Genomic DNA, 24967 nt, shown 5'->3' on the forward strand with positions numbered 1-24967 from the left:
ATGGTGACTATGGAAGCCTCCGCCATCACGAACTGTGTACAGACAGCACCCGGAGTCGAGATCGAACCCGGATCTCCGGTGCTGTAAGGCAGCAACTCTACCGCTGCGCCACCGTGTACAAACAGACAACAAGCGCTGAAGTAACTCAGCGAGTCAGGCAGCATCCGTGAAGAACACGGACAGATGATGATTCTAGTGGGACCCTTCTTCAAACGCAAGAAAGGTTGACAACTAGAGGAGTAAGGTCGGGTGTATAATGCAGTATAATGTGGATAAATGTGAGGTTATCCATTTTGGTGGCAAAAACGGGAAAGCAGACTATTATCTAAATGGTGGCCGATTGGGAAAGGGGGAGATGCAGCGAGACCTGGGTGTCATGGTACACCAGTCATTGAAGGTAGGCATGCAGGTGCAGCAGGCAGTGAAGAAAGCGAATGGTATGTTGGCTTTCATAGCAAGAGGATTTGAGTATAGGAGCAGGGAGGTTCTACTGCAGTTGTACAGGGTCTTGGTGAGACCACACCTGGAGTATTGCGTGCAGTTTTGGTCTCCAAATCTGAGGAAGGACATTATTGCCATAGAGGGAGTGCAGAGAAGGTTCACCAGACTGATTCCTGGGATGTCAGGACTGTCTTATGAAGAAAGACTGGATAGACTTGGTTTATACTCTCTAGAATTTAGGAGATTGAGAGGGGATCTTATAGAAAACTTACAAAATTCTGAAGGGGTTGGACAGGCTAGATGCAGGAAGATTGTTCCCGATGTTGGGGAAGTCCAGGACAAGGGGTCACAGCTTAAGGGTAAGGGGGAAATCCTTTAAAACCGAGATGAGGAGAACTTTTTTCACACAGAGAGTGGTGAATCTCTGGAACTCTCTGCCACAGAGGGTAGTTGAGGCCACAGTTCATTGGCTATATTTAAGAGGGAGTTAGATGTGGCCCTTGTGGCCAAGGGGATCAGGGGGTATGGAGAGAAGGCAGGTACGGGATACTGAGTTGGATGATCAGCCATGATCATATTGAATGGCGAATGGTGCAGGCTCGAAGGGCCGAATGGCCTCCTCCTGCACCTAATTTCTATGTTTCTATGTTTCTATCTGCAGTTCCTTCTTGAACAGGAACAGCAGGTGCTGGTTTAAACCGCAGACAGACGCAAACAGCTGGAGTAACTCAGCAGCCTCTCTGGAGAAAAGGAATAGGTGACGTTTCAGGTTGAGACCGTCTATGTTTCTATGGGTGATGAGGGGGGATAGGGGACATGGGAAGGTGATGGTGGGATAGAAGGGAGATATGCAGGCAGCAAAGGTGCATTGTAAATATGATGTATCTAGGAAATATGTTGGATCAGATGAACTTTTCCGAATGTTATTAGTGACTGCGACCATGCCTGTTCTTTCTGTAGCATCTGGCAGACAGACTATCCCAGTCGCAGGTTGCTCCTCTAGTCAGTCCGTGCTGAAAAGGATCAAATGACAAAGGGATGACTTGCCCCAGGTCTTGCACTGTTGACACACATTCCCCGTACATTCCCCACGCAAGCTTTCGACCAAGGGTGTGAAAAGACTTGACACCCAGGAGAAAAGGTGGCGGTAACTGAAGGACTCCATTCTGCGCAGCAAGGAGCATGTCGGCGGACAATGAGGAAGGCTTATTTCAAACACACATCCATTCCATTCCAGCTGAGGGGAAATATTTACAGCACACTAATCCTTGTCACCCCAGAGCAGATGTTGCTCTTTGTTTTTTTTTTGAGAAGAAAAAAGAGAATGGACTCCTCTGTTAATGGATGGAAGCTGTCAGTTTAGAGACTGATGTGATGCAGGCAAATTGACAGGAGGGGAGGGGAGTTATAAATATCAGCGGAAATAAAAAGGGAAGAAAAGCTGATCATTATTTTTTTCAAAAACCTGCTCCGGTTATAATGGATGGGTTCTGCTTGAGTGGTGGGAAGTGGGGTTTTCGAGCCCGGGCAGCTTATTTTGTTTGAGCGCTCTGTACACTTTGCACACAAGGTGTGGATGAAGTGGGACGTCAAGCATGGATCCGAGTTCTTTTGATTGTGGCGGCTCACGCATGCTAGCGTTCCCCTCGTTCGTACGGAGCTCTGCACTCGTGGGGCACGGAGCACATTCCAAACCAGGGCGCCATGCAGCCAAAGGAAGAAAGAACAGGGGCTTTTAAACACATCCAACACACCCGATGCAGGCTGGACCTTTCACAGAAACATTGGCGAACACGTTAGCGGTTTAAAGCAGTGGTTCCCAACGTGGGGTGTACGCCCCACAGGGGGGCAATTTGATTTTTAAGGGGGGCAATTGAGCGCGACTGAGGAGGTCTGGGTCCAAATTTTTCTTTTTCATGGATGCCATGTTCTTTTGAAGCTTGTTTAAACCAAGGTATTGGCGTTTTTAGAAGATTGAGAGGGGATCTTATAGAAACTTACAAAATTCTTAAGGGGTCGGACAGGCTAGATGCAGGAAGATTGTTCCCGATGTTGGGGAAGTCCAGGACAAGGGGTCACAGCTTAAGGATAAAGGGGAAATCCTTTAAAACCGAGATGAGAAGAACTTTTTTCACACAGAGAGTGGTGAATCTCTGGAACTCTCTGCCACAGAGGGTAGTTGAGGCCACAGTTCACTGGCTATATTTAAGAGGGAGTTAGATGTGGCCCTTGTGGCTAAGGGGATCAGGGGGTATGGAGAGAAGGCAGGTACGGGATACTGAGTTGGATGATCAGCCATGATCATATTGAATGGCGGTGCAGGCTCGAAGGGCCGAATGGCCTACTCCTGCACCTAATTTCTATGTTTCTATGTTTCTATGTTTAAGCTTCTTCAGCTGAAACGGAGCTCACTTTTTAAATTATAAGAATTATATATAACCACATGGGGGGGGGTGGGGGGGCATCAGGATTTAGAGGTGATTAGGTGGGGCATGGCCAAAAAAAGGTTGGGAACCACTTGTTTAAAGCAATGTACAGAAAAATCGCATTTTATGTAGAAAAGGTCCTGAGATTTACTTTAGAGATACAGCGTGGAAACAGGCCCTTCGACCCACTAAGTCCACGCCGACTAGTATTCACCACTGTGCACTAAACCATCCTACACTCCAGGGACAATTTACAATTTTACCTACAGGCCGGCTAATCTACAAACCTGGTAGACAAAAATGCTGGAGAAACTCAGCGGGTGAAGCAGCATCTATGGAGCGAAGCTGCCAGGCATTTCAGAGGCTTTTAGATAGTCACATGAATATATAGATTCAGATTCAGATTCAGATTCAATTTAAATTGTCATTGTCAGTGTACAGTACAGAGACAACGAAATACATTTAGCATCTCCCTGGAAGAGCGACATAGCAAACGATTTGAATAAATAATAATAAGTGTCCAGGGGGGGGGGGGGGGGGTGGTGATTGGCAGTCACCGAGGTACGTTGTTGAGTAGAGTGACAGCCGCCGGGAAGAAGCTGTTCCTCGACCTGCTGGTTCGGCAACGGAGAGACCTGTAGCGCCTCCCGGATGGTAGGAGGGTAAACAGTCCATGGTTGGGGTGAGAGCAGTCCTTGGCGATGCTGAGCGCCCTCCGCAGACAGCGCTTGCTTTGGACAGACTCAATGGAGGGGAGCGTGGAACCGGTGATGCGTTGGGCAATTTTCACCACCCTCTGCAATGCCTTCCGGTCGGAGACAGAGCAGTTGCCGTACCATACTGTGATGCAGTTGGTAAGGATGCTCTCGATGGTGCAGCGGTAGAAGTTCACCAGGATCTGAGGAGACAGATGGACCTTCTTCAGTCTCCTCAGGAAGAAGAGACGCTGATGAGCCTTCTTGATCAGAGTAGAGGTATTGTGGGTCCAAGAGAGGTCATCGGAGATGTTGACTCCCAGGAACCTGAAGCTAGAAACACGTTCCACCTCCGTCCCGTTAATGTGGATGGGGGTGTGCATGCCGCCTCTGGACTTCCTAGATGCTGCTGCACCCGCTGAGTTTCTCCAGCTTTTTTGTGTACCTTCGATTTTCCAGCATCTGCAGTTCCTTCTTAAACCTACAAACGTGTTCATCTTTGGGGTGTGGGAGGAAAACAAAGATCTCGGAGAAAACCCACGCGGTCACGGGGAGAACGTACACAAACTCCGTACAGACAAGCAAGCGCCCGTAGTCGGGATCGAACCCGGCGTGTCCCGGTGAGGCAGCAACTTTTACGCTGCGCCTCGGTGCTGAGTTGGACAACACATTAGCCACAAACTCAACGAGCAGCTGAATAGGCTCAAGGAGCTGAATGGGCCTTTCTTGTTTCTATCTCTCTCTCAGAGGCCAAGATAAGTAAATACATTTGACGATAGAAGCAGCGAAAGCAGACAGCTTGTACACATCGCGGTACAGCTCTTTCAACAAACCGGGCATAACTCATCTTTGCCCGGATCCATTCTTTGGAATACTAGGTCCCTGATTTAAGACTTCAACAAGATAGCAGAATCAATGACATTGAATTACTGCAGGCACTAATTTGAAGAGCTATAAATTAATGGAGTGGAGAAAAATGATAATAAAACAACTTTCTACACATACACAGCAAGGCTTGCTCCCCCGACTGCAATGGGCCACGGTGATTTGTCACCGTATTTTTGTGCACGACCCCCGACTCTGGTAAACGTCTGAAGAAGGGTCTCGACCCGAAACGTCGCCCATTTCCTTCGCTCCATAGATGCTGCCTCACCCGCTGAGTTTCTCCAGCACTTTTGTCTACCCTGGTAATCCAAACACTTTCATTCCTCCTCTAAGATACTTCTCAACATGTTCCCGATGTTAGGGAAGTCCAGGACAAGGGGTCACAGCTTAAGGATAAAGGGGAAATCCTTTAAAACCGAGATGAGAAGAACTTTTTTCACGCAGAGAGTGGTGAATCTCTGGAACTCTCTGCCACAGAGGGTAGTTGAGGCCAGTTCATTGGCTATATTTAAGAGGGAGTTAGATGTGGCCCTTGTGGCTAAGGGGATCAGGGGGTATGGAGAGAAGGCAGGTACGGGATACTGAGTTGGATGATCAGCCATGATCATATTGAATGGCGGTGCAGGCTCGAAGGGCGAATGGCCTACTCCTGCACCTAATTTCTATGTTTCTATGTTTCTATGTTTCAAAAACTGAGGTAGACAAAAATGCTGGAGAAACTCAGCGGGTGAGGCAGCATCTATGGAGCGGAGGGAATAGGCGACGTTTCGGGTCGAGACCCTTCCGGGTCTCGACCCGAAACGTCGCCTATTCCTCCGCTCCATAGATGCTCTCCGTGGCTCGATCCAAAATTTCCTTCGCTCCGTAGATGCTGCCTCACCCGCTGAGTTCCTCCAGCATTTTTGTCTACCTTCGATTGTCCAGCATCTGCAGTTCCTTCTTAACCTCAAAAGCTGAGGGTCACTCGACCTGATGCCCCTTGCAAAGTGTTTTCAGTCATTTACTACTAAGTATAAAACCAGCAACGTTGAATGTAAAGAACCACACTAAGAATGTAAAAAAGCTTTGCACTGTGTTTGGAGATACAACATGCACACACAGGCCATTCAGCCCACCGAGTGCATGCCGACCATCGATCACCCTAGTTCCATACTATCCCACTTCCCCGTCCACTCCCTACACACTTGGAGCAACTTACCTACAAGGTAAATTGGAGGCTAATTAACCTACAATCCCGCATGTCCGAAGGGACGGGGAAGGAAACGGGGAGAACGTGCAAACTCCACACCAAGAGCATCCAGTGTCAGGATTGAACCGGCGTCTCTGGCGCTGTGAGGCAGCAGCTCTACCAGCTGTGCCACTGTTCTTCTGTGTATATATTTCATTATGAATAATGCTTAATTTTGAAATTAAAAAAAAAAACGCTGTTACTGTGAAAGATATTGGTGTTAATATCGCACGGCAACTGGATACTATGTGGAATTTTCATCTGGCGAGCATGGAGGAGAGTTACAAAGACCTCCTACGACCTTGTGTCGACCATGCTGCGAGTGTGAGTCGAGGGCAAACTCGCGGATTAGAAACATAGAAACATAGAAATTAGGTGCAGGAGTAGGCCATTCGGCCCTTCGAGCCTGCACCGCCATTCAATATGATCATGGCTGATCATCCAACTCAGTATCCTGTACCTGCCTTCTCTCCATACCCCCTGATCCCCTTAGCCACAAGGGCCACATCTAACTCCCTCTTAAATATAGCCAATGAACTGGCCTCAACTACCCTCTATGGCAGAGAGTTCCAGAGATTCACCACTCTCTGTGTGAAAAAAAGTTCTTCTCATCCGGTTTTTAAAGGATTTCCCCTTTATCCTTAAGCGGTGACCCCTTGTCCTGGACTTCCCTAACATCGGGAACAATCTTCCTGCATCTAGCCTGTCCAACCCCTTAAGAATTTTGTAAGTTTCTATAAGATCCCCTCTCAATCTTCTAAATTCTAGAGAGTATAAACCAAGTCTATCCAGTCTTTCTTCATAAGACAGTCCTGACATGTCCTGATTAGGTCGCCCAAGTGGGACAGCCCCTTAAATCTCACTTTCAGTGCAAGCCCCTCACACAAACTGACTGCAAGTCCATTCGCCACTGCCTCTAATGATCAAAGCACGCCAGCCATTCTCTGGAGTTAAGCCAAAGTGACAACTTATGTACAGTTCTTTCCTCTGGAGTGTGAAACTCCCAACACGGCAATCACTGCTTGTCAAGTCACTTCTGGTGAAAATAGACACAAAATGCTGGAGTAACTCAGCGGGACAGGCAGCATTCTGGAGAGAAGGAATGGGTGACGTTTCGGGTATTCCTGAAGCATCCTACTCTCCAGAGATGCTGCCTGTCTTTTAAGAAGGAACTGCAGATGTTGGAAAATTGAAGGTAGACAAAAATGCTGGAGGAACTCAGCGGGTGCAGCAGCATCTATGGAGCGAAGGCCGGATGGAGAATTTCTGTGTATGTCAGCAAATAGCCAGTCTGCATCGATAGTCCGGCTTGGGTACCAACTGGGAGGTTGGGAACTGGAGCTGGAAGCCGTGAGGTGTGAGATGGAAGTCCCGAGGAAGCAAATGTGGCTGTGGCATCGGGTCTGGGTTAGGATATGGTCGTAGAGTTGGTCCTTCGCTCCATAGATGCTGCTGCACCCGCTGTAGTTTCTCCAGCACTTCTGTCTACCATGCTGCCTGTCTTGCTGAGTTACTCCAGTATTTTGTGTCTATCTTGGGTTTAAACCAACAATTGCAAACCTTCCGGGTTTCGGCCCGAAACGTTGCCTATTTCCTTCAGGGTTTTCGGCCCGAAACGTTGCCTATTTCCTTCAGGGTTTTCGGCCCGAAACGTTGCCTATTTCCTTCAGGGTTTTCAGCCCGAAACGTTGCCTATTTCCTTCAGGGTTTTCAGCCCGAAACGTTGCCTATTTCCTTCAGGGTTTCGGCCCGAAACGTTGCCTATTTCCTTCAGGGTTTCGGCCCGAAACGTTGCCTATTTCCTTCAGGGTTTCGGCCCGAAACGTTGCCTATTTCCTTCAGGGTTTTCGGCCCAAAACATTGCCTATTTCCTTCAGGGTTTCGGCCCGAAACGTTGCCTATTTCCTTCAGGGTTTTCAGCCCGAAACGTTGCCTATTTCCTTTGCTCCTTAGATACAATACAATACAATACAATTTATTTGTTGTCATTTGAACCCAGAGGTTCAAACGAAATTTGGTTTCTGCAGTCATACAATTGCAGTTCCTTCTTACACACTTCTGGTGAAAAGCTACTTCCCTCTTCACCCTCTTTTTATTATTATTATTATTATTATTATTAGCTCAAAACAGCTAATAATAATAATAATAATAATAATAATAATAAATAATAATAATAAATACTTTATTGATCCCCTCAGGGAAATTCAGATGTCCACAAGCCCACAACGAACACATTCCAAACGAACGCAGACATTCAAAACGAGCGCAGCTCCACATCCACCGAAGAATTCTGGGGGCTTAACTCCGAGCAGGCTACTTAATTACGTAGCTATCCCTAATTGAGCTTTTTCTTTGCTCCATCCCGGACGAAACAATGAAGGTTTTTGTCCTGACCGCTGAGCCTGAAAACTTTCCACTCTGAGTAAAGCTTCATGCCCCCAATCTTCACTGCTTTTACAAATCACTCTCCCCACCCTTTCGAACCTGACCCGCTCTCGTTTGCTTTGCACACTGATGCAGAAATGACAGCAGGTGGGCCAAGTTGGTGATGGTCTCAATCTAGAGGGTCCGTGACTGCTTCTTCCCCTTTCCCCAGCCGTCTGTCGAAACCATGTTTATACATTTTTGTGATATTAAGACAGGCGCATTTCTGTTGTGTAGGGATTCCAGGATTCAGGGGCAGAGTCCAAACTATAGAGGCTGACCTTTCAGGACTCACGTCCACATATGGAACGTGGTTTACAATCGGAACTCTCGTCGGCAAATGTGAATCACACTGCGTCAATTATTAATTTTAAATATACAACTGATAAGATTTTATAAACCAAAGGCATTAAGAAATATGAAGGCTATGCAATAACAATGGTTCCAGGTGGTAGATAACCTGCTCTTGTTGATGTTCCTACATTGTTTGTTTTAATTATCTTTTCACACAGAATATGCCGCTAGTCCTCTCGTTTCTCTGTGCAATAAAGGATCCTTGTCTGAGATGGTTTGGGATTTTTTCCTTCCTCTCAACTATCCACCAGTATATACAGAGCCTGCATTTGGTTTTCATTTGTACACCCGCTGTGTATAAATCATGCTGGATACAAAATGATCAAAAGAACTGCAGATGCTGGAAAAATCGAAGGTAGACAAAAATGCTGGAGAAACTCAGCGGGTGAGGCAGCATCTACGGAGTGAAGGAAATTGGAAACCACTGCACATTGGAGGAGCAGCACCTCATATTTCGCTTGGGTAACTTACACCCCAGCGGTGTGAACATTGACCTCCAATTTCAGGTAGTCCCTGCTTTCTCCCTCTTTCCCCTCCCCTTCCCAGCTCTCCCACCTCTTTGTTTCTTCTTGCCGCCCTCTCCATCCCCACATCAGTCTGCAGAAGGGTCTCGACCCGAAACGTCACCTATTCCTTCACTCCATAGATGCTGCCTCACCCGCTGAGTTGCTTCAGCCACTTTGTCTACCCTTCGATTTTTCCAGCATCTGCAGTTCTTTCTTAAACAAACTGAACTGTTTAGTTTGGTTTAGTTTAGTGGTGCAGCATGGAAAAAGGCCATACGGCCCAACTGACAATAGACAATAGGTGCAGGAGGAGGCCATTTGGCCCTTCGAGCCAGCACCGCCATTCAATGTGATCATGGCTGATCATCCCCAATCAGTACCCCGTTCCTGCCTTCTCCCCATATCCCCTGGCTCCGCTATTTGTAAGAGCTCTATCTAGCTCTCTCTTGAAAGTATCCAGAGAACCAGCCTCCATCACCCTTTGAGGCAGATCATTCCACAGACTCACCACTTTCTGTGAGAAAAAGTGTTTCCTCTTCTCCGTTCCAAGTGGCTTACTGCTTATTCTTAAACTGTGGCCCCTGGTTCTGGACTCCCTCGACATCGGGAACATGTTTCCTGCCTCTATCGTGTCCAGCGAGTCCGTGACGACCAACAATCGAACGTATACCGATTCCACCCCGCAAGCTTGAGGAAATTTACAGAAGCCAATTAATCTACACGCCTGCACGCCTTTGGAATGTGTGACTTAATCCACGCGGACATAGAGACAACTCTGTACAGACATCACCCGAGGTCAGGTTTGAACCCAGGTCACTGGCGTTGTACGGCAGCAACTCTACCGCTGTGCCACTGTTCCGCTCGTATGTCCTTGTATTGGTATCTCCTTAAAACACCATCCACCCGTTCTTAACTGCCTGTGTTCACCTCTCCTCAACTGGATCCACTTAAGGTAGACAAAAGTGCTGGAGAAACACAGCGGGTGCAGCAGCATCTAAGGAGCGAAGGAAATAGGCAACGTTTCGGGACGAAACGTTGCCTATTTCCTTCGCTCCTTAGATGCTGCTGCACCCGCTGAGTTTCTCCAGCACTTCAATTTTCCAGCATCTGCAGTTCCTTCTTAAACAACTCGATCCACCTGCTGCTTGCCAGCTCCTGTCTGACCCCCCCTCCACTCTTTACACTGGCTATCTTGACAATTCCTTGAAAGTGGTATCACAAGTAGATAGGGTGGTCGGGATGGCTTTCAGCACGCTGAAGAAGGGTTTCGGCCCGAAACGTCACCTATTTCCTTCGCTCCATAGATGCTGCCGCACCCACTGAGTTTCTCCAGCATTTTTGTGTACCATCGGGAACAATCTTCCTGCATCTAGCCTGTCCAACCCCTTAAGAATTTTGTACGTTTCTATAAGATCCCCCCTCAATCTTCTAAATTCTAGCGAGTCTATCCAGTCTTTCTTCATATGAAAGTCCTGACATCCCAGGAATCAGTATAGTGTGAGTGTGGGCAAGTTTGGCTGAAGGGCCTGTTTCCAAGAGATATGACTCTCTAATTAATTACCGCTGTCGTGCTCCAATAGCTCGGCCTTTTCTCCTGCCCACTGGAATTATAAATGCAGCATAACCCTGACACACGCACACACACACACACATGATTGAACTGAGAAGCATTTTTTTTAACCAAGATTTTTGCAAATTCGAGATTGAAATCTCTTTGTATCCCACTCGTCGAAACACGACAAACACGGCAGCAAATTCGGGACAACAGTGAATAGTTCTTGGAAATGCTACAAGAGATTTTGAGGGTTACACAAAAAAGCTGGAGAAACTCAGCGGGTGCAGCAGCATCTATGGAGCGAAGGAAATAGGCAACGTTTCGGGCCGAAACCCTTCTTCAGACCGAAACCCTGAAGGAAATAGGCGACGTTTCGTGCCGAAACCCTTCCGGGTTTCGGCCCGAAACGCTGCCTATTTCCTTCGCTCCATAGATGCTGCTGCACCCGCTGAGTTTCTCCAGCTTTTTTGTGTACCTTCGATTCTCCAGCATCTGCAGTTCCTTCTTAAACACAAGAGATTTTGCGGATTGAGCATGTTATGAGTTAAATAGCGAAGAATTAAGGAGCATTGTATGGTCAGATCGGGATTTAGTATTTAATTGTTGTGTTTTGGTCTGAAATTCTACACTAAGCGATTGAATAGGCAATATTTGCCATAATTGAGGGATTGTAGGATTGGATAGGAATTTGAGACATTCTCTAAGCAGTGATCTGTTAAATCTTGTTATTTTCCTGCTTAGTTTTTCTCCAGTAAATATCATCGCTGCTGCTCGCCTTTTACCAGGGACTCGAAAGAGGGAGCACATATCACCAATTCCGGCCTCCCTACACTGGCTCCTGGTGCACTTTCGAGTTCATTTTAAGATACTGTTATTTGTTTTTAAATCTCTGAATGGGCTCGCCCCGCCTTACCTCTCTGAGCTGCTCCACCCATACGCTCCTTCCCGGTCCCTCAGGTCAGCTGGTCAGCTGCTCCTGGAGGTACCGAGGTCTAGTCGGAGGCTCAGAGGGGATAGAGCCTTCTCTGTTGCTGCTCCGGCACTCTGGAACACCCTGCCGTTGCACATCAGACAGGCCCCCTCACTGTCCATCTTCAAATCCAGTGTTAAAACACATTTGTACTCCCTGGCTTTTGACCATGCCTGAGGCTTTGCTTCTGTTTGTGGTGTTTTTGATGTTTCTTTATTTTACATGTCTTTCCTACTATTTCTTTTGATTGTTATTTTTGGTGTGTATTAACTTTTTTGTCAATGATTAGTGATGTACAGCACTTTGTTGCAGCTATGTTTGTTTTTAAAGTGCTCTATAAATTTATTATTATTATTATTATCATGTCAATGTTAAAAAAAAATGCCTCCGATTAACAGATGTCTAATGAGCCCATGCAATATTCACACCTCAACCTTAATTTCTGATTCTAGGTATTGGTTGAAAACTCTCCTCCAACCTCATGGCGATCGTTTCGCCCGACACCTCCGCTCGGTTTGCAAGAACCAACCTGATCTCCCGGTGGCTCAGCGCTTCAACTCCCCCTCCCTTTCGGATCCGACCTTCCTGTCCAGGGCCTCCTCCATGGCCAGAGTGAGGCCCACCGCAAATTGGAGGAGCAGCACCTCATATTTCGCTTGGGTAGTTTACATCCCAGCTGTGTGCCCCACCTCCGTAAAGAAAGACACAAATAGGTCAACTAGAACAGGCTCCAGAGGAGATAGAAACATAGACAATAGGTGCAGGAGGAGAGGCCATTCGGCCCTTCGAGCCTGCACCGCCATTCAATATGATCATGGCTGATCATCCAACTAAGTATCCCATTAAAGGATTTCCCCTTTATCCTTAAACTGTGTGGCCCCTTGTCCTGGACTTCCCCAACATCGGGAACAATCTTCCTGCATCTAGCCTGTCCAACCCCTTAAGAATTTTGTAAGTTTCTATAAGAAATTTTCTATATGAGATTGTGTAGTCCTATTTAGGAAAAGTGTTTTTGAGCAGTCAGTGTTTTCATATCGAATGTTGCAGACCTGGAACATGATACCAAGCTTCATACGGGATCTGCCACCCTTTACCTCATTCACCAAACATCTAAAAACATGGTTAGTGGAAAATCAAATACTGCACTCATAATCTACCTTCAAATTATCCACCGCTCTCTGGTCTGTTATAAGCAGCATTTGTTTGTCTGTTCGTTTATTGCACTCTTTATTGTTAATTTTCTTGTTTTATTATTATTTTTTATTTTCTTATTGATTGATTGTGTCGTGATGTGTTTAAGTTGCATAGACATAGAAACATAGAAATTAGGTGCAGGAGTAGAGGCCATTCGGCCCTTCGAGCCTGCACCGCCATTCAATATGATCATGGCCCGAAACGTCGCCTATTTCCCATCGCTCCATAGATGCTGCCATACCCCCTGATCCCTTTAGCCAGCATTTCTGTCTACCTCTTAGATCATACATCTTTTGTTGGCCTCCCCCCCCCCCCCCCCAGAGAAATCCAATATTCATTTACACCACAGGCACACACACAAAATGCTGGAGTAACTCAGCAGAACAGGCAGCATCTCTGGAGAGAAGGACTGGGTGAGGTTTTGGGTCATGACCCTTCTTTAGAAACATAGAAACATAGAAATTAGGTGCAGGAGTAGGCCATTCGGTCCTTCGAGCCTGCACCGCCATTCAATATGATCATGGCTGATCATCCAACTCAGTATCCCGTACCTGCCTTCTCTCCATACCCCCTGATCCCCTTAGCCACAAGGGCCACATCTAACTCCCTCTTAAATATAGCCAATGAACTGTGTGGCCTCAACTACCCTCTGTGGCAGAGAGTTCCAGAGATTCACCACTCTCTGTGTGAAAAAAGTTCTTCTCATCTCGGTTTTAAAGGATTTCCCCCTTATCCTTAAGCTGTGACCCCTTGTTCTGGACTTCCCTAACATCGGGAACAATCTTCCTGCATCTAGCCTGTCCAACCCCTTAAGAATTTTGTAAGTTTTTGTAAGCATATTTAACATCAACCTGCTAAAGGGACTAAAGATGGAAATTAGCTACTGGCTATAATCTTGCATATTTACATGTAAACGTTTATTAATATGCACTGACCCTGTTTAAAAAGTAAACAAATAAAAAAGTGTTTTTTTTAAAAAGTGTCATCAGCAGCAGAATCCCGCTCGAAGGGCCGAATGGCCTCTTCCTGCACCTATTTTTGTATGGTTCGATGTTTCTAGATCGTTCCTGTTTAGCCCTGGGAAGCTCAGCTGTAGCTGTTTGATCGTGAAACCAGCTAGACCAAAGGTCAAATCCCTGCCTCTCCCTGCTCACCGTTTTGCATTATCTTGAAGTGCCACACACTGTTCCATCCAAATATGTGGCTGCCTGCTTGGATCATATGCCGTCACCTTGATATCAAAGTGCAATCGCCTATGAGAAATACGGTTTACGAGTTAACAGCGGACTGCAAAGAGGATCGCAAAGAGGCTCTAAATTCTGCACATGCCACATTCCCTTCTGGTTACTGCTACTGGTGACAGGCACTGCGCAGCAGGTAAATGAACTGGAGTTTACTGCCATCCATAAATGTCTGGCATCCTTGAGAGGGGAAAAGCGAGGCCCGCAAATGTTCATTTTCCAGAATGTTCTTACAGCATGTATATTCTGCAGTTCGGACAACACCTAGTGCATTCACCCGACCAAGTAATTTCTGACCTTTGTATGTCAGGAGCACAGCCACATGAATACAAATGTCTCTGCAGCGGTAGATATTGGATCATCGTATCTAATGTATGTTGGGCTTTGTCACCCACTGCTGCCTATTATCAACCGCCCCAAATGACCCTGCCCTCTCGGACCCTGCCCATCTAAACCACTTCCTAATTTTGAACAATATCCAATAGTTCTCAGTCGGTCAGAACGTTAGCAGGGACAGTAATGCTGGAAACTGGGAAGAGATGGGTAGTTCACAGTTAGTGTTTAGAAACATAGAAATTAGGTGCAGGAGTAGGCCATTCGGCCCTTCGAGCCTGCACCGCCATTCAATATGATCATGGCTGATCATCCAACTCAGTATCCCGTACCTGCCTTCTCTCCATACCCCCTGATCTCCTTAGCCACAAGGGCCACATCTAACTCCCTCTTAAATATAGCCAATGAACTGGCCTCAACTACCCTCTGTGGCAGAGAGTTCCAGAGATTCACCACTCTCTGTGTGAAAAAAGTTCTTCTCTTAATATCTACAATGATTTAATAGTTAAGACTCTAAAGGGGATGTCCCACTGCAGCGAGTATAGAAGAGTTTGCCCTCGAGTCAAACTCGCAGCATGGTCGACACGTGGTCCTCGGAGGTCCTATGTCACTGGAACTCTCCTTCATGCTCGAGGGAAGTTCCCTACACTCGCTGCTTTTCAACATTTTCCGCGAGTAAGAATTGGTCGGCATGGTTCAATTGAACTCGTAGTGCAGTGGAGTGGGGTCGCCATGTAGTTACAGGCAGTCGGGGGCAATTTCCTTCGCTGACCCGGGCATTTGAATTGGCTCTTTGGAATTTTCAGGATCCAGGGAAACCGAGCGGTAGGTTAAAAGCCCGCTAAACTCTATTATACTTCTTAAAAGTGTGTCCACTCCTTCTCCCCTCCCTTCTCTCCCCCCCTCCCCCTCCTCTGCGCTCTCTAAAGGACTTACCGTTACTGTGCAGCGGTTTTTTACCTTCCTCTTCAGAATTACAGACAGCGCTCCCCCGCTTTCCCTGGCCCCCGCCTTTACGATGTGTGTGTGCGGTCGGTCGATCCATCCCGCGGTTGCATCGCTGACGGTCGATCTAGCGCGAGGTTTTTCAGGCGTGTGCCCTCGAGCTTGAAGGTCGAAGACGCTCTCCTGAACTCGCGGATTAGGTTGCCGCAGTGGGACAGCCCCTTAACAATTTTAACAACACTGAATTTGAGGTGCCAGATACACGGTGATTCTTGTATACCACCTCAATCCATTCAACTATCTTACCCTCTAGTACTGCAGTATGGCTGTGCGTAATGTATCGTAAGATTATTTAGTTTAGTCTAGTTTAAAGATACGGCGCGAATTCATAACGAGTTGGTCTCCATTCGTCGTTTTTTTGGAATCATATGGTGCAACACAATTGTAAAAAATAACTGTTTCAGGACTGGACGAGGGTTGGTCAAGATTATAAATAATGATCTCCTTTTTTTTTCACTACAGGTATTTTCTCTCTCAACTTTCTTCATTTACTCGTTTTCTTTCTTCACACACTATATATTTCACATCTTTCTATCCTTTACTATCTAACTTCTTTTTCTTATGCTCATCTTTTTTCAATATAACAAAAAAAAAAAAAAAAAAAAAGTTGTACATAAAATGTATTATGAAAATATATATTAGGCACTTTGGTGCCATATGACTGTGCTTTACTTCTAATAAAATAAAATATTTAAAAAAAATTAATAAAAAATAAAAAATAAAGATACGGCGCGGACACTGGCCCTTCGGACAACCGCGTCAGCGTTGACCAGCAATCCCTGCTCATTAACACAAGCCTACACACACTATACCAAGTATACAAACTCAAGCCAATTAACCTACAAATCTGTGTCTTTGGAGTGTGGGAGGAAACCAGAGATTTCGTAGAAAACCCACGCGGTCACGGGGAGAACGCACAAACTCCCTACAGACAGCACCAGATGCAACTACATTTAAAGTAGCTCTTTCTTCCCAATAACCCTTTCTGGCTTAAGCCCTCCCTCCACCACCTCCACAGTTTAAATTCCATTTGGAATATTTTGGAGGACCAAGAAACCAAGAACAAGCACCAGTATTCAGGATCGAACCCGCGTCTCTGGCGTTGCAAGCGCTGTAAGTCAGCAACTCTATCGCTGAGCCGTGGTGTCACCCATAAATGCCATTGTGCCCGGGTACATGTGACAATGAAATACCATTGAACCATTGATGTTCATGAAGGAACTGTGCAGATGTTGGAAAATCGAAGGTAGACGAAAATGCTGGAGGAACTCAGCGGGTGCAGCAGCATCTATGGAGCGAAGGAGATAGGCAACGTTTCGGGCCGAAACCCTGAAGGAAATAGGCAACGTTTCAGGCTGATATCTGCAGGAAATAGGCAACGTTTCGGGCCGAAACCCTGAAGGAAATAGGCAACGTTTCAGGCTGATATCTGAAGGAAATAGGCAACGTTTCGGGCCGAAACCCTTCCGGGTTTCGGCCCGAAACGTTGCCTATTTCCTTCACTCCATAGGTGCTGCTGCACCCGCTGAGTTTCTCCAGCATTTTTGTCTACCCATGTGAATATGTAGTGTTTAAGAAGGAACTGTGCAAGTGCAGGAATATCAAAGGTAGACACAAATGCTGGAGAAACTCAGCGGGTGAGGCGCTGGGTTTCTCCAGCATTGAACCATTGATTATTTAACTTGTGAATTTGTACCACGATTTAGCATGGTAAATGGGCCATTCTGTCTAAATGATCTACAACAGTGGTTCGAATCCGACCTTTCTGTCCTGGGCCTCCTCCGTGGCCACAGTGAGTCCCACCGTAAATTGGAGGAGCAGCACCTCATATTCCGCTTGGGCAGTCTGCACCCCAGTGGCGTGAACATTGACGTCTCTAATTTCAGGTAGTCCCTGCTTTCTCCTTCCATCCCCTCCCCTTCCCAGCTCTCCCACAGCCCGCTGCCTCCGCCTCTTCCTTTCTGCTTCCCGCCCACCCTCACCATCACATCGGTCTGAAGAAGGGTCTCGACCCGAAACGTTGCCTATTTCGTTCGCTCCATAGATGCTGCCTCACCCGCTGAGTTTCTCCAGCATTTTTGTCTACTTTATGACGTCCCTTTTCCTTTTCTGAAGTACGGGCCTTTTCCTTTTCTGAAGTAAGGGATTCACCATAGTTTGAACTCCTGGCTGTTATGATTAGGCAAGGGGTTTTAAATTGGTCTCATTTCAAAAAGACAAATAAATAACATGAAGAATCAGATGGGACAACAAGAGCAAATGATAGATGTATTTGAGTGACAAAATTCATAGACAGCCACCTAAACAAACACACATGCACTTGTGGTCAATTGTGGATTATTGCAACTGTTTTCATCTCAGTGACACATGGGCTGAGGATAAAACTGCCAGCAATTATGTTATTAGTGGTCAGTCATTAGCGTGAGAGCCACTTTGTGCTGAAGAGGCTTCCATTACTTCTGTTCCCGCAGAAACTTAAACATTCACAAAAATGCCTACACTGACAAGAGTGAGATAGGAGGTTTGCAAAAAGGCAAAGTGATTCTGCTAGCTTTTAAATTTTAAACTTTGTCGGAACTGGCTGTGGGAATGCCACAAACTGATCTGTTGAGCTTCTGAACAGGTATATTTGACAGGTTTTTTCGCACATGCATCACACGACGTTCTGCCATCGGTTTGCCGCAGCCAGCCGCTGCGGAGAGCGCCAGCAGTGCGTGCCTCTCCGCCACAAGTCAGTGGGTCTGTAAAGGGCCTGTCCCACTTACGTGTCCTTGGCTCGCAAATTACACGACCTCGTGGTGGCTTGAGACGTACAGGCACCATATATGGCCGCACGGGGGCCAGTCCCACTTAGACGAGCGAACATCACGCGGGGCTCCGAAATTCTTGCAGTGAACTAAATCTTCGGCCTGCCGCGGAACTGATGGCCAAAGTGGGACAGTCCCAAGACCCTGGCGCGACGCAACGTCTCACCTTCAACAGCAGCAGAAGCAGGCAAACGATCGGCGAACTCGGCCTGGGGCTCACGGCCGCTGCAGTCCGGATCCGCCCCCACTTCTACTCCCAGAGCGGGGCCAAGACGATTGAAGATAGGCACAAAATGCAGGAGTAACTCAGCGGGACCGGCAGCATCTCTGGCGAGAAGCAATGGGTGACGTTTCGGGTCAAGACCCTTCTTTTCAGAAACATAGAAACATAGAGTTTAATAGAAACATAGAAATTAGGTGCAGGAGTAGGCCATTCGGCCCTTCAAGCCTGCACCGCCATTCAATATGATCATGGCTGATCATCCAACTCAGTATCCCGTACCTGCCTTCTCTCCATACCCCCTGATCCCCTTAGCCACAAGGGCCACATCTAACTCCCTCTTAAATATAGCCAATGAAGAAGAGTCTCGACACGAAACGTCACCCATTGCTTCTCTCCAGAGATGCTGCCGGTCCTGCTGAGTTACTCCATCTTTGTGCCCATCTTCAAATGACGTCACACGCTCCAGACGGCTGTGCGTACGCGTGTAATCGCGCCCGACCTTCTCTCGACCGTCTCGGCTCTCGTGGTCGCGTAATTTGCGTGCCAAGGACACGTAAGTGGGACAGGGCCTTACCTCTCCACAGTGGCACTTGTCAAGAGTCTAAGAAGCCACACTTCTTCAGGTTGAGTCCGCAACGTCTTACAGGTAAAACTTTATGACTTTACAACATGACCATGTCCCATTATTCAGGACATTTTACGACTGACATCATCCAAGGAATATATCTGCAAGTTTACCACACCTCATACACTCACTTCAGAACCACTTTAAGCCCTCCTTCCCTCCACCACCTCCAGTTTAAATTCCATTAGGAATATTTTGGAGCACCAAGAAGCCAAGACCCAAGAACTTTCTGCCAAGTATTGGTGCCGAGTGCATCAATGATTTATTGCTGGTGAGTTACATTGTTGGACCAGTTATTCAGAATGCAATATCTAAAATATTTGAGCTCCAGTCACAATGGTTGCAGCTTGAAATTTGGATCCAACTTCACAAAGTGACCACGAAACGAGAGGATTATCGGAAAAACCTCGCTTGGTCACTCATACCGAGGAGAAAAAAGTCTCTACATGTCTCCAATCGAATACAGAGGTGGTTCTGGGGCTGGAGAGATGAACTAGCAGGCTTTTTGTATCACACAAATGTTTCTTTCGTTGAGGGAAAACCAGAATCTAGGCACACACAATGACGCAGATAGCTGTCTCTAGCTACAACTATGAGGTGTAAACCAGAAAACACTTCCTGCTATTCACCCACCCTTCCTCCAACGCTGTTGTTATAACGATAGCCAATGCCTCATCAATCAAAAGCATGTGAAAATGCACCTGACATTCCACACAGGTTTGAGTTGGAGCCAGGGCAAACAACTCTCCAGAGGCTGTGATTTACACCAACACCTGTCTGCTGAGATAATAAAAAGGCTTTCCATTGATGCAGTAGTGGAGCACTTTCCACAACCTACAGAGTCCGTGGAAGGGAAGGGAGTAGTGGGGGCCAGTGGCAGGGGTGTTCTTTCTTCCCCAACATCGGGAACAATCTTCCTCTGTGGCAGAGAGTTCCAGAGATTCACCACTCTCTGTGTGAAAAAAGTTCTTCTCATCTCGGTTTTAAAGGATTTCCCCTTTATTCTGTGGCAGAGAATTCCACAGATTATTCCTGGAACCCCAAACATCGGGAACAATCTTCCTGGTCTACCTGCATCTAGCCAGTCCAACCCCTTAAGAATTTTGTAAGTTTCTATAAGATCCCCCCTCAATCTAACTCCCTCTTAAATATAGCCAATGAACTGTGTGGCCTCAACTACCTTCTGTGGCAGAGAATTCCACAGATTCACCACTCTCTGTGTGTGAAAAAAAATGTTTTTCTCATCTCGGTCCTAAAAGACTTCCCCCTTATCCTTAAACTGTGTGACCCCTTGTTCTGGACTTCCCCAACATCGGGAACAATCTTCCTGCATCTAGCCTGTCCAACCCCTTAAGAATTTTCTAAGTTTCTATAAGATCCCCCCCTCAATCTTCTAAATTCTAGCGAGTACAAGTTCGATCCTGACCTTGGGTGCTGTGTGTGCGGAGTTTTCATGTACTCCCTGTGACCGCGTGGGATTCCTCCCACATAGAAACATAGAAATTAGGTGCAGGAGTAGAGGCCATTCGGCCCTTCGAGCCTGCACCATTCGCCATTCAATATGATCATGGCTGATCATCCAACTCAGTATCCCGTACCTGCCTTCTCTCCATACCCTCTGATCCCCTTAGCCACAAGGGCCACATCTAACTCCCTCTTAAATATAGCCAATGAACTGTGTGGCCTCAACTACCCTCTGTGGCAGAGATTCACCACTCTCTGTGTGAACAAAGGGAGTGCGGGGTTGTAGGTTAATTGGCTTCTGTAAATTGTCACCAGTGTGCAAGAGCGGAACTCGCTACCAAAACATGGAGGGGACGGGGGACACAAATGTTTGGCGGCCACGCGCGCATGCGCACACTCACACACACCGCGAGGTTTCGGAGGCTCAATCCGGCGCTAAAAGCGGAGATTTTAAAATCGGGATCACAAAAACTTGGAGGGGATGTCCCCCACCTCTCAAAACATGGGGGGGACGTGTTCCCTCTGGCCCCCCCCGGGTTTTCCGCCCCTGCCAGTGTGTAGGACAGAACCAGTGTACAGGGTGATCGAGGAGATTTACTAGAATGTTGCCTGGGTTTCAACAACTAAGTTACAGAGATAGGTTGAATAAGTTAGGTCTTTATTCTCTGTAGCGCAGAAGGTTAAGGGGGGACCTGAGAGAGGTCTTTAAAATGATGAGAGGGGTAGACAGAGTTGATGTGGTCAAGCTTTTCCCTTTGAGAATAGGGAAGATTCAAACAAGAGGACATGCCTTCAGAATTAAGGGACAGAAGTTTAGGGGTAATATGAGGGGGAACTTCTTTACGCAGAGAGTGGTAGCGGTGTGGAATGAGCTCCCAGTGGTGGAGGCAGGTTCATTGGTATCATTTAAAAATAAATTGGATAGGCATATGGATGAGAAGGGAATGGAGGGTTATGGTATGCGTGCAGGCAGGTGGGACTAAGGGGAAAAAAAATTGTTCGGCACGGACTTGTAGGGCCGAGATGGCCTGTTTCCGTGCTGCTATTGTTATATGGTTATGGTTATATGGTGATGGTCGGCGGGGACTGGGTGGGCTGTTTCCGCGCTGTGCCTCTAAAGTTTAAATTATCTTACCCGTAGCTTGATGTTGGGTCCACATGGTAGAAGAAAGGGTCGTCCTGGCTGCCACGGGCCTGTGGATTGAAAGGTTTTCCGAAAGAGGCATGCCGCTGCAGTCTGAGCTGCGTGTCGTATTCTAATCGACTGCTACGTTTGCTCAGCACGCTGTGCGCTTCGTTCAGCCTTACAAACTGGGTGTGCAGGTTGGGGTTGGACAAGTCGATGTCCGGATGAAGCTGCGGAGGAAGACATTTGACAGAATTTAGTCTTGCACCAGGAAGTCCATCACGGAAATATTGAAGATGCTGGAAGTCTGAAATAAAACAAAATAGAAGGGAGACAAAAATGCTGGAGAAACTCAGCGGGTGCAGCAGCATCTATGGAGCGAAGGAAATAGGCAACGTTTCGGGCTGAAACCCGGAAGGGTTTCGGCACGAAACGTCGCCTATTTCCTTCAGGGTTTCGGTCTGAAGAAGGGTTTCGGCCCGAAACGTTGCCTATTTCCTTCAGGGTTTCGGTCTGAAGAAGGGTTTCGAAACGTTGCCTATTTCCTTCGCTCCATAGATGCTGCTGCACCCGCTGAGTTTCTCCAGCATTTTTGTCTACTTTCGATTTTCCAGCATCTGCAGTTCCTTCTTAAATAAAAAAATAGAAAACGTTAGATACTTTAGAGTTACAGAAGGGAAAGAAACCCTTCAGCCCACTGAGTTTTGCCGACCAGCGATTACCCCGTACACTAGCACCATCCTACACACTAGGGACAGTTTTACAATTTCATCGATGCCAATGAACCTACAAACCTGTCGGTTTGTGGACTGAAGAAGGGTCTCGACCCGAAACATAGAAACATAGAAATTAGAAATTGGGTGCAGGAGTAGGCCATTCGGCCCTTCGAGCCTGCACCGCCATTCAATATGATCATGGCTGATCATCCAACTCAGTATCCCGTACCTGCCTTCTCTCCATACCCCCTGATCCCCTTAGCTACAAGGGCCACATCTAACTCCCTCTTAAATATAGCCAATGAACTGGCCTCAACTACCCTCTGTGGCAGAGAGTTCCAGAGATTCACCACTCTCTGTGTGAAAAAAGTTCTTCTCATCTCGGTTTTAAAAGATTTCCCCCTTATCCTTAAGCTGTGACCCCTTGTCCTGGACTTCCCTAACATCGGGAGCAATCTTCCTGCATCTAGCCTGTCCAACCCCTTAAGAATTTTGTAAGTTTCTATAAGATCCCCTCTCAATCTCCTAAATTCTAGAGAGTATAAACCAAGTCTATCCAGTCTTTCTTCATAAGACAGTCCTGACATCCCAGGAATCAGTCTGGTGAACCGTCTCTGCACTCCCTCTATGGCAATAATGTCCTTCCTCAGATTTGGAGACCAAAACTGTACGCAATACTCCAGGTGTGGTCTCACCAAGACCCTGTACAACTGCAGACCCTGCTCCTATACTCAAACGTCACCCATTCCTTCTCTCCAGAGATGCTGCCTCACCCACTGAGTTACTCCAGCATTTTGTGTCTACCTACAAACCTGTACGCCTTTGGAGTGTGGGAGGAAACACGGGGCACCTGGCGAAAGCCCTAGTGGTCTCAGGGAGAAAGTACACAAACTCTGTATGGATAGCACTCATAGTCAGGATCGAACCCGGGTCTCTGGTGCTGTAAGCCAGCAATGCTACTGCTGCACCACTGATCCTCCCCTAAGCATACACTTAGCAGGTCAGAGTGACCTGTGAAGGGAGGAGGCTTTTCATATCAACACAAACGGGGGAGTGTTTTAACACCCAACCACATAGCTGATAAGATGTAAGTTCAAAAGGGAGTTGGGGCAATTGAAGGCATGGTCGTCAATGGCAAGCTGCAAAAAGTCACAAGGACAGAATTGGAGAAACACCAATATCTCGGCGGTAGACAAAAAAGGCTGGAGAAACTCAGCGGGTGAGGCAGCATCTAGGGGGCAAAGGAAATAGGAGACGTTTCGGGTCGAGACTCTTCTTCAGACTGAAGTGAGGGTGGGGGGTGGGAGGGGGGTGGGATTGAGGATTGAAGGAGGTTACAAAAATAGCGAGGATGCAACTATGCCTGGAAGCGAGCGGGCAAGATCATCTCTGACCCCTCTCACCCTGGCCACAAACTCTTTGAATCACTTCCCTCTGGAAGGCGACTCCGGACTGGCAAAGCTGCCACAGCCAGACATAAAAACCAAAATCTGTAGCCTCCCTTTGATCTGGTATTTTGTTGGTTCACATGCTTGATCAATGGTGTTTTATCATGAATGTTTTATTATTATTAATGTTTAGTGTTTTCTGAGTCGTTTGTAACTGTCACTGTATGTCATGTTGTTACTTGTGGGCGGAGCACCAAGGCAAATTCCTTGTATGTGAATACTCGGCCAATAAACTTACTTACTATGGTTAGCGGAAGAGACATTTGATATATTGAACAGCACAAAATAAAACACAGGCTGGTACTGTCTGCAGTGGAGAGCGGCACAAATCCGCAAATACTCAACATAGCTGCAAATTAAAATTCCTTTCTTCTGTATAGTAGGAGCTCTCACACCATGGCTGACACAAAATTAAATCTAAAAACTTATCAGTCACTTCACAGAGGCAGATAAACATGATGTTCAACGTTTAAAAGCCCTATCCCACAGTGCAAGTTCATTCAAGAGCTCTCCCGAGTTAAAAGAAAATCAAACTATATTTAAGAGGGAGTTAGATGTGGCCCTTGTGGCTAAGGGGATCAGGGGGTATGGAGAGAAGGCAGGTACGGGATACTGAGTTGGATGATCAGCCATGATCATATTGAATGGCGGTGCAGGCTCGAAGGGCCGAATGGCCTACTCCTGCACCTAATTTCTATGTTTCTAAACACGTGGTAAGCACGGAGAATGAACGTAGCGGGTACGTCGGAGCTCGGGGACGTCTCTTAGCGGCTCGTAACGCTAACGGCAGGTACTCGGGAAGACTCGCTAACGGCAGGTAAGCACGGGAAGACTCGTGAAGATTTTTCAACATGTTGGAAAAATGTCCACGAGAGCCCCGAGTACCGACGAGTGGCCATTACCGTAAATCTCCGAGTTCGAATCAGGGCAAACTCGGGAGAGAGCTCTTGGAATGAACTCGCACCGTGGGACAGGGCTGTAACATGTCAAAGCAATGGAAATGCACACACACACACACACACACCAGCTGCACATGTTTCCTGAAACGCTGAAGGCGATTGTGCCTCACAAACTCTGAGTGAATCCCCCTCAGGATCGAAAGTAAACTTACACGAAAGCCAAATTCCATGAAACGTTCCAGCACACTGGAGGACAGCGAGAGGCCAATACTATTCTGAAACAACTCGATCCGACTTGGCCAGTTCAACAGTGGATTTGGATTGTGAATGTGGGGCGTAGGTTGGGCCACCAATAATAATCTACGTAAAACACCAGCTCCGCATCCTCATTGCATTAGTAAC

At 47.0% G+C, this 24967-nt stretch overlaps 1 protein-coding gene across 3 annotated transcripts in view; it reads right to left on the bottom strand.

The window, feature by feature from the left end:
• Positions 1-24967, bottom strand: part of dnajc4 (DnaJ (Hsp40) homolog, subfamily C, member 4) — a 145365-nt gene that overhangs the window by 68645 nt on the left and 51753 nt on the right. For all 3 annotated transcript variants that reach the window (XM_055665804.1, XM_055665802.1, XM_055665803.1), the window contains exon 4: positions 21512-21732. In XM_055665804.1, coding sequence (XP_055521779.1) covers positions 21512-21732 — 221 coding nt within the window. The remainder of the gene's footprint in view (positions 1-21511; positions 21733-24967) is intronic.

The sequence above is a fragment of the Leucoraja erinacea genome, unplaced genomic scaffold (assembly GCF_028641065.1).
Source record: "Leucoraja erinacea ecotype New England unplaced genomic scaffold, Leri_hhj_1 Leri_150S, whole genome shotgun sequence".
In the NCBI taxonomy this organism is placed as follows: domain Eukaryota; kingdom Metazoa; phylum Chordata; class Chondrichthyes; order Rajiformes; family Rajidae; genus Leucoraja; species Leucoraja erinaceus.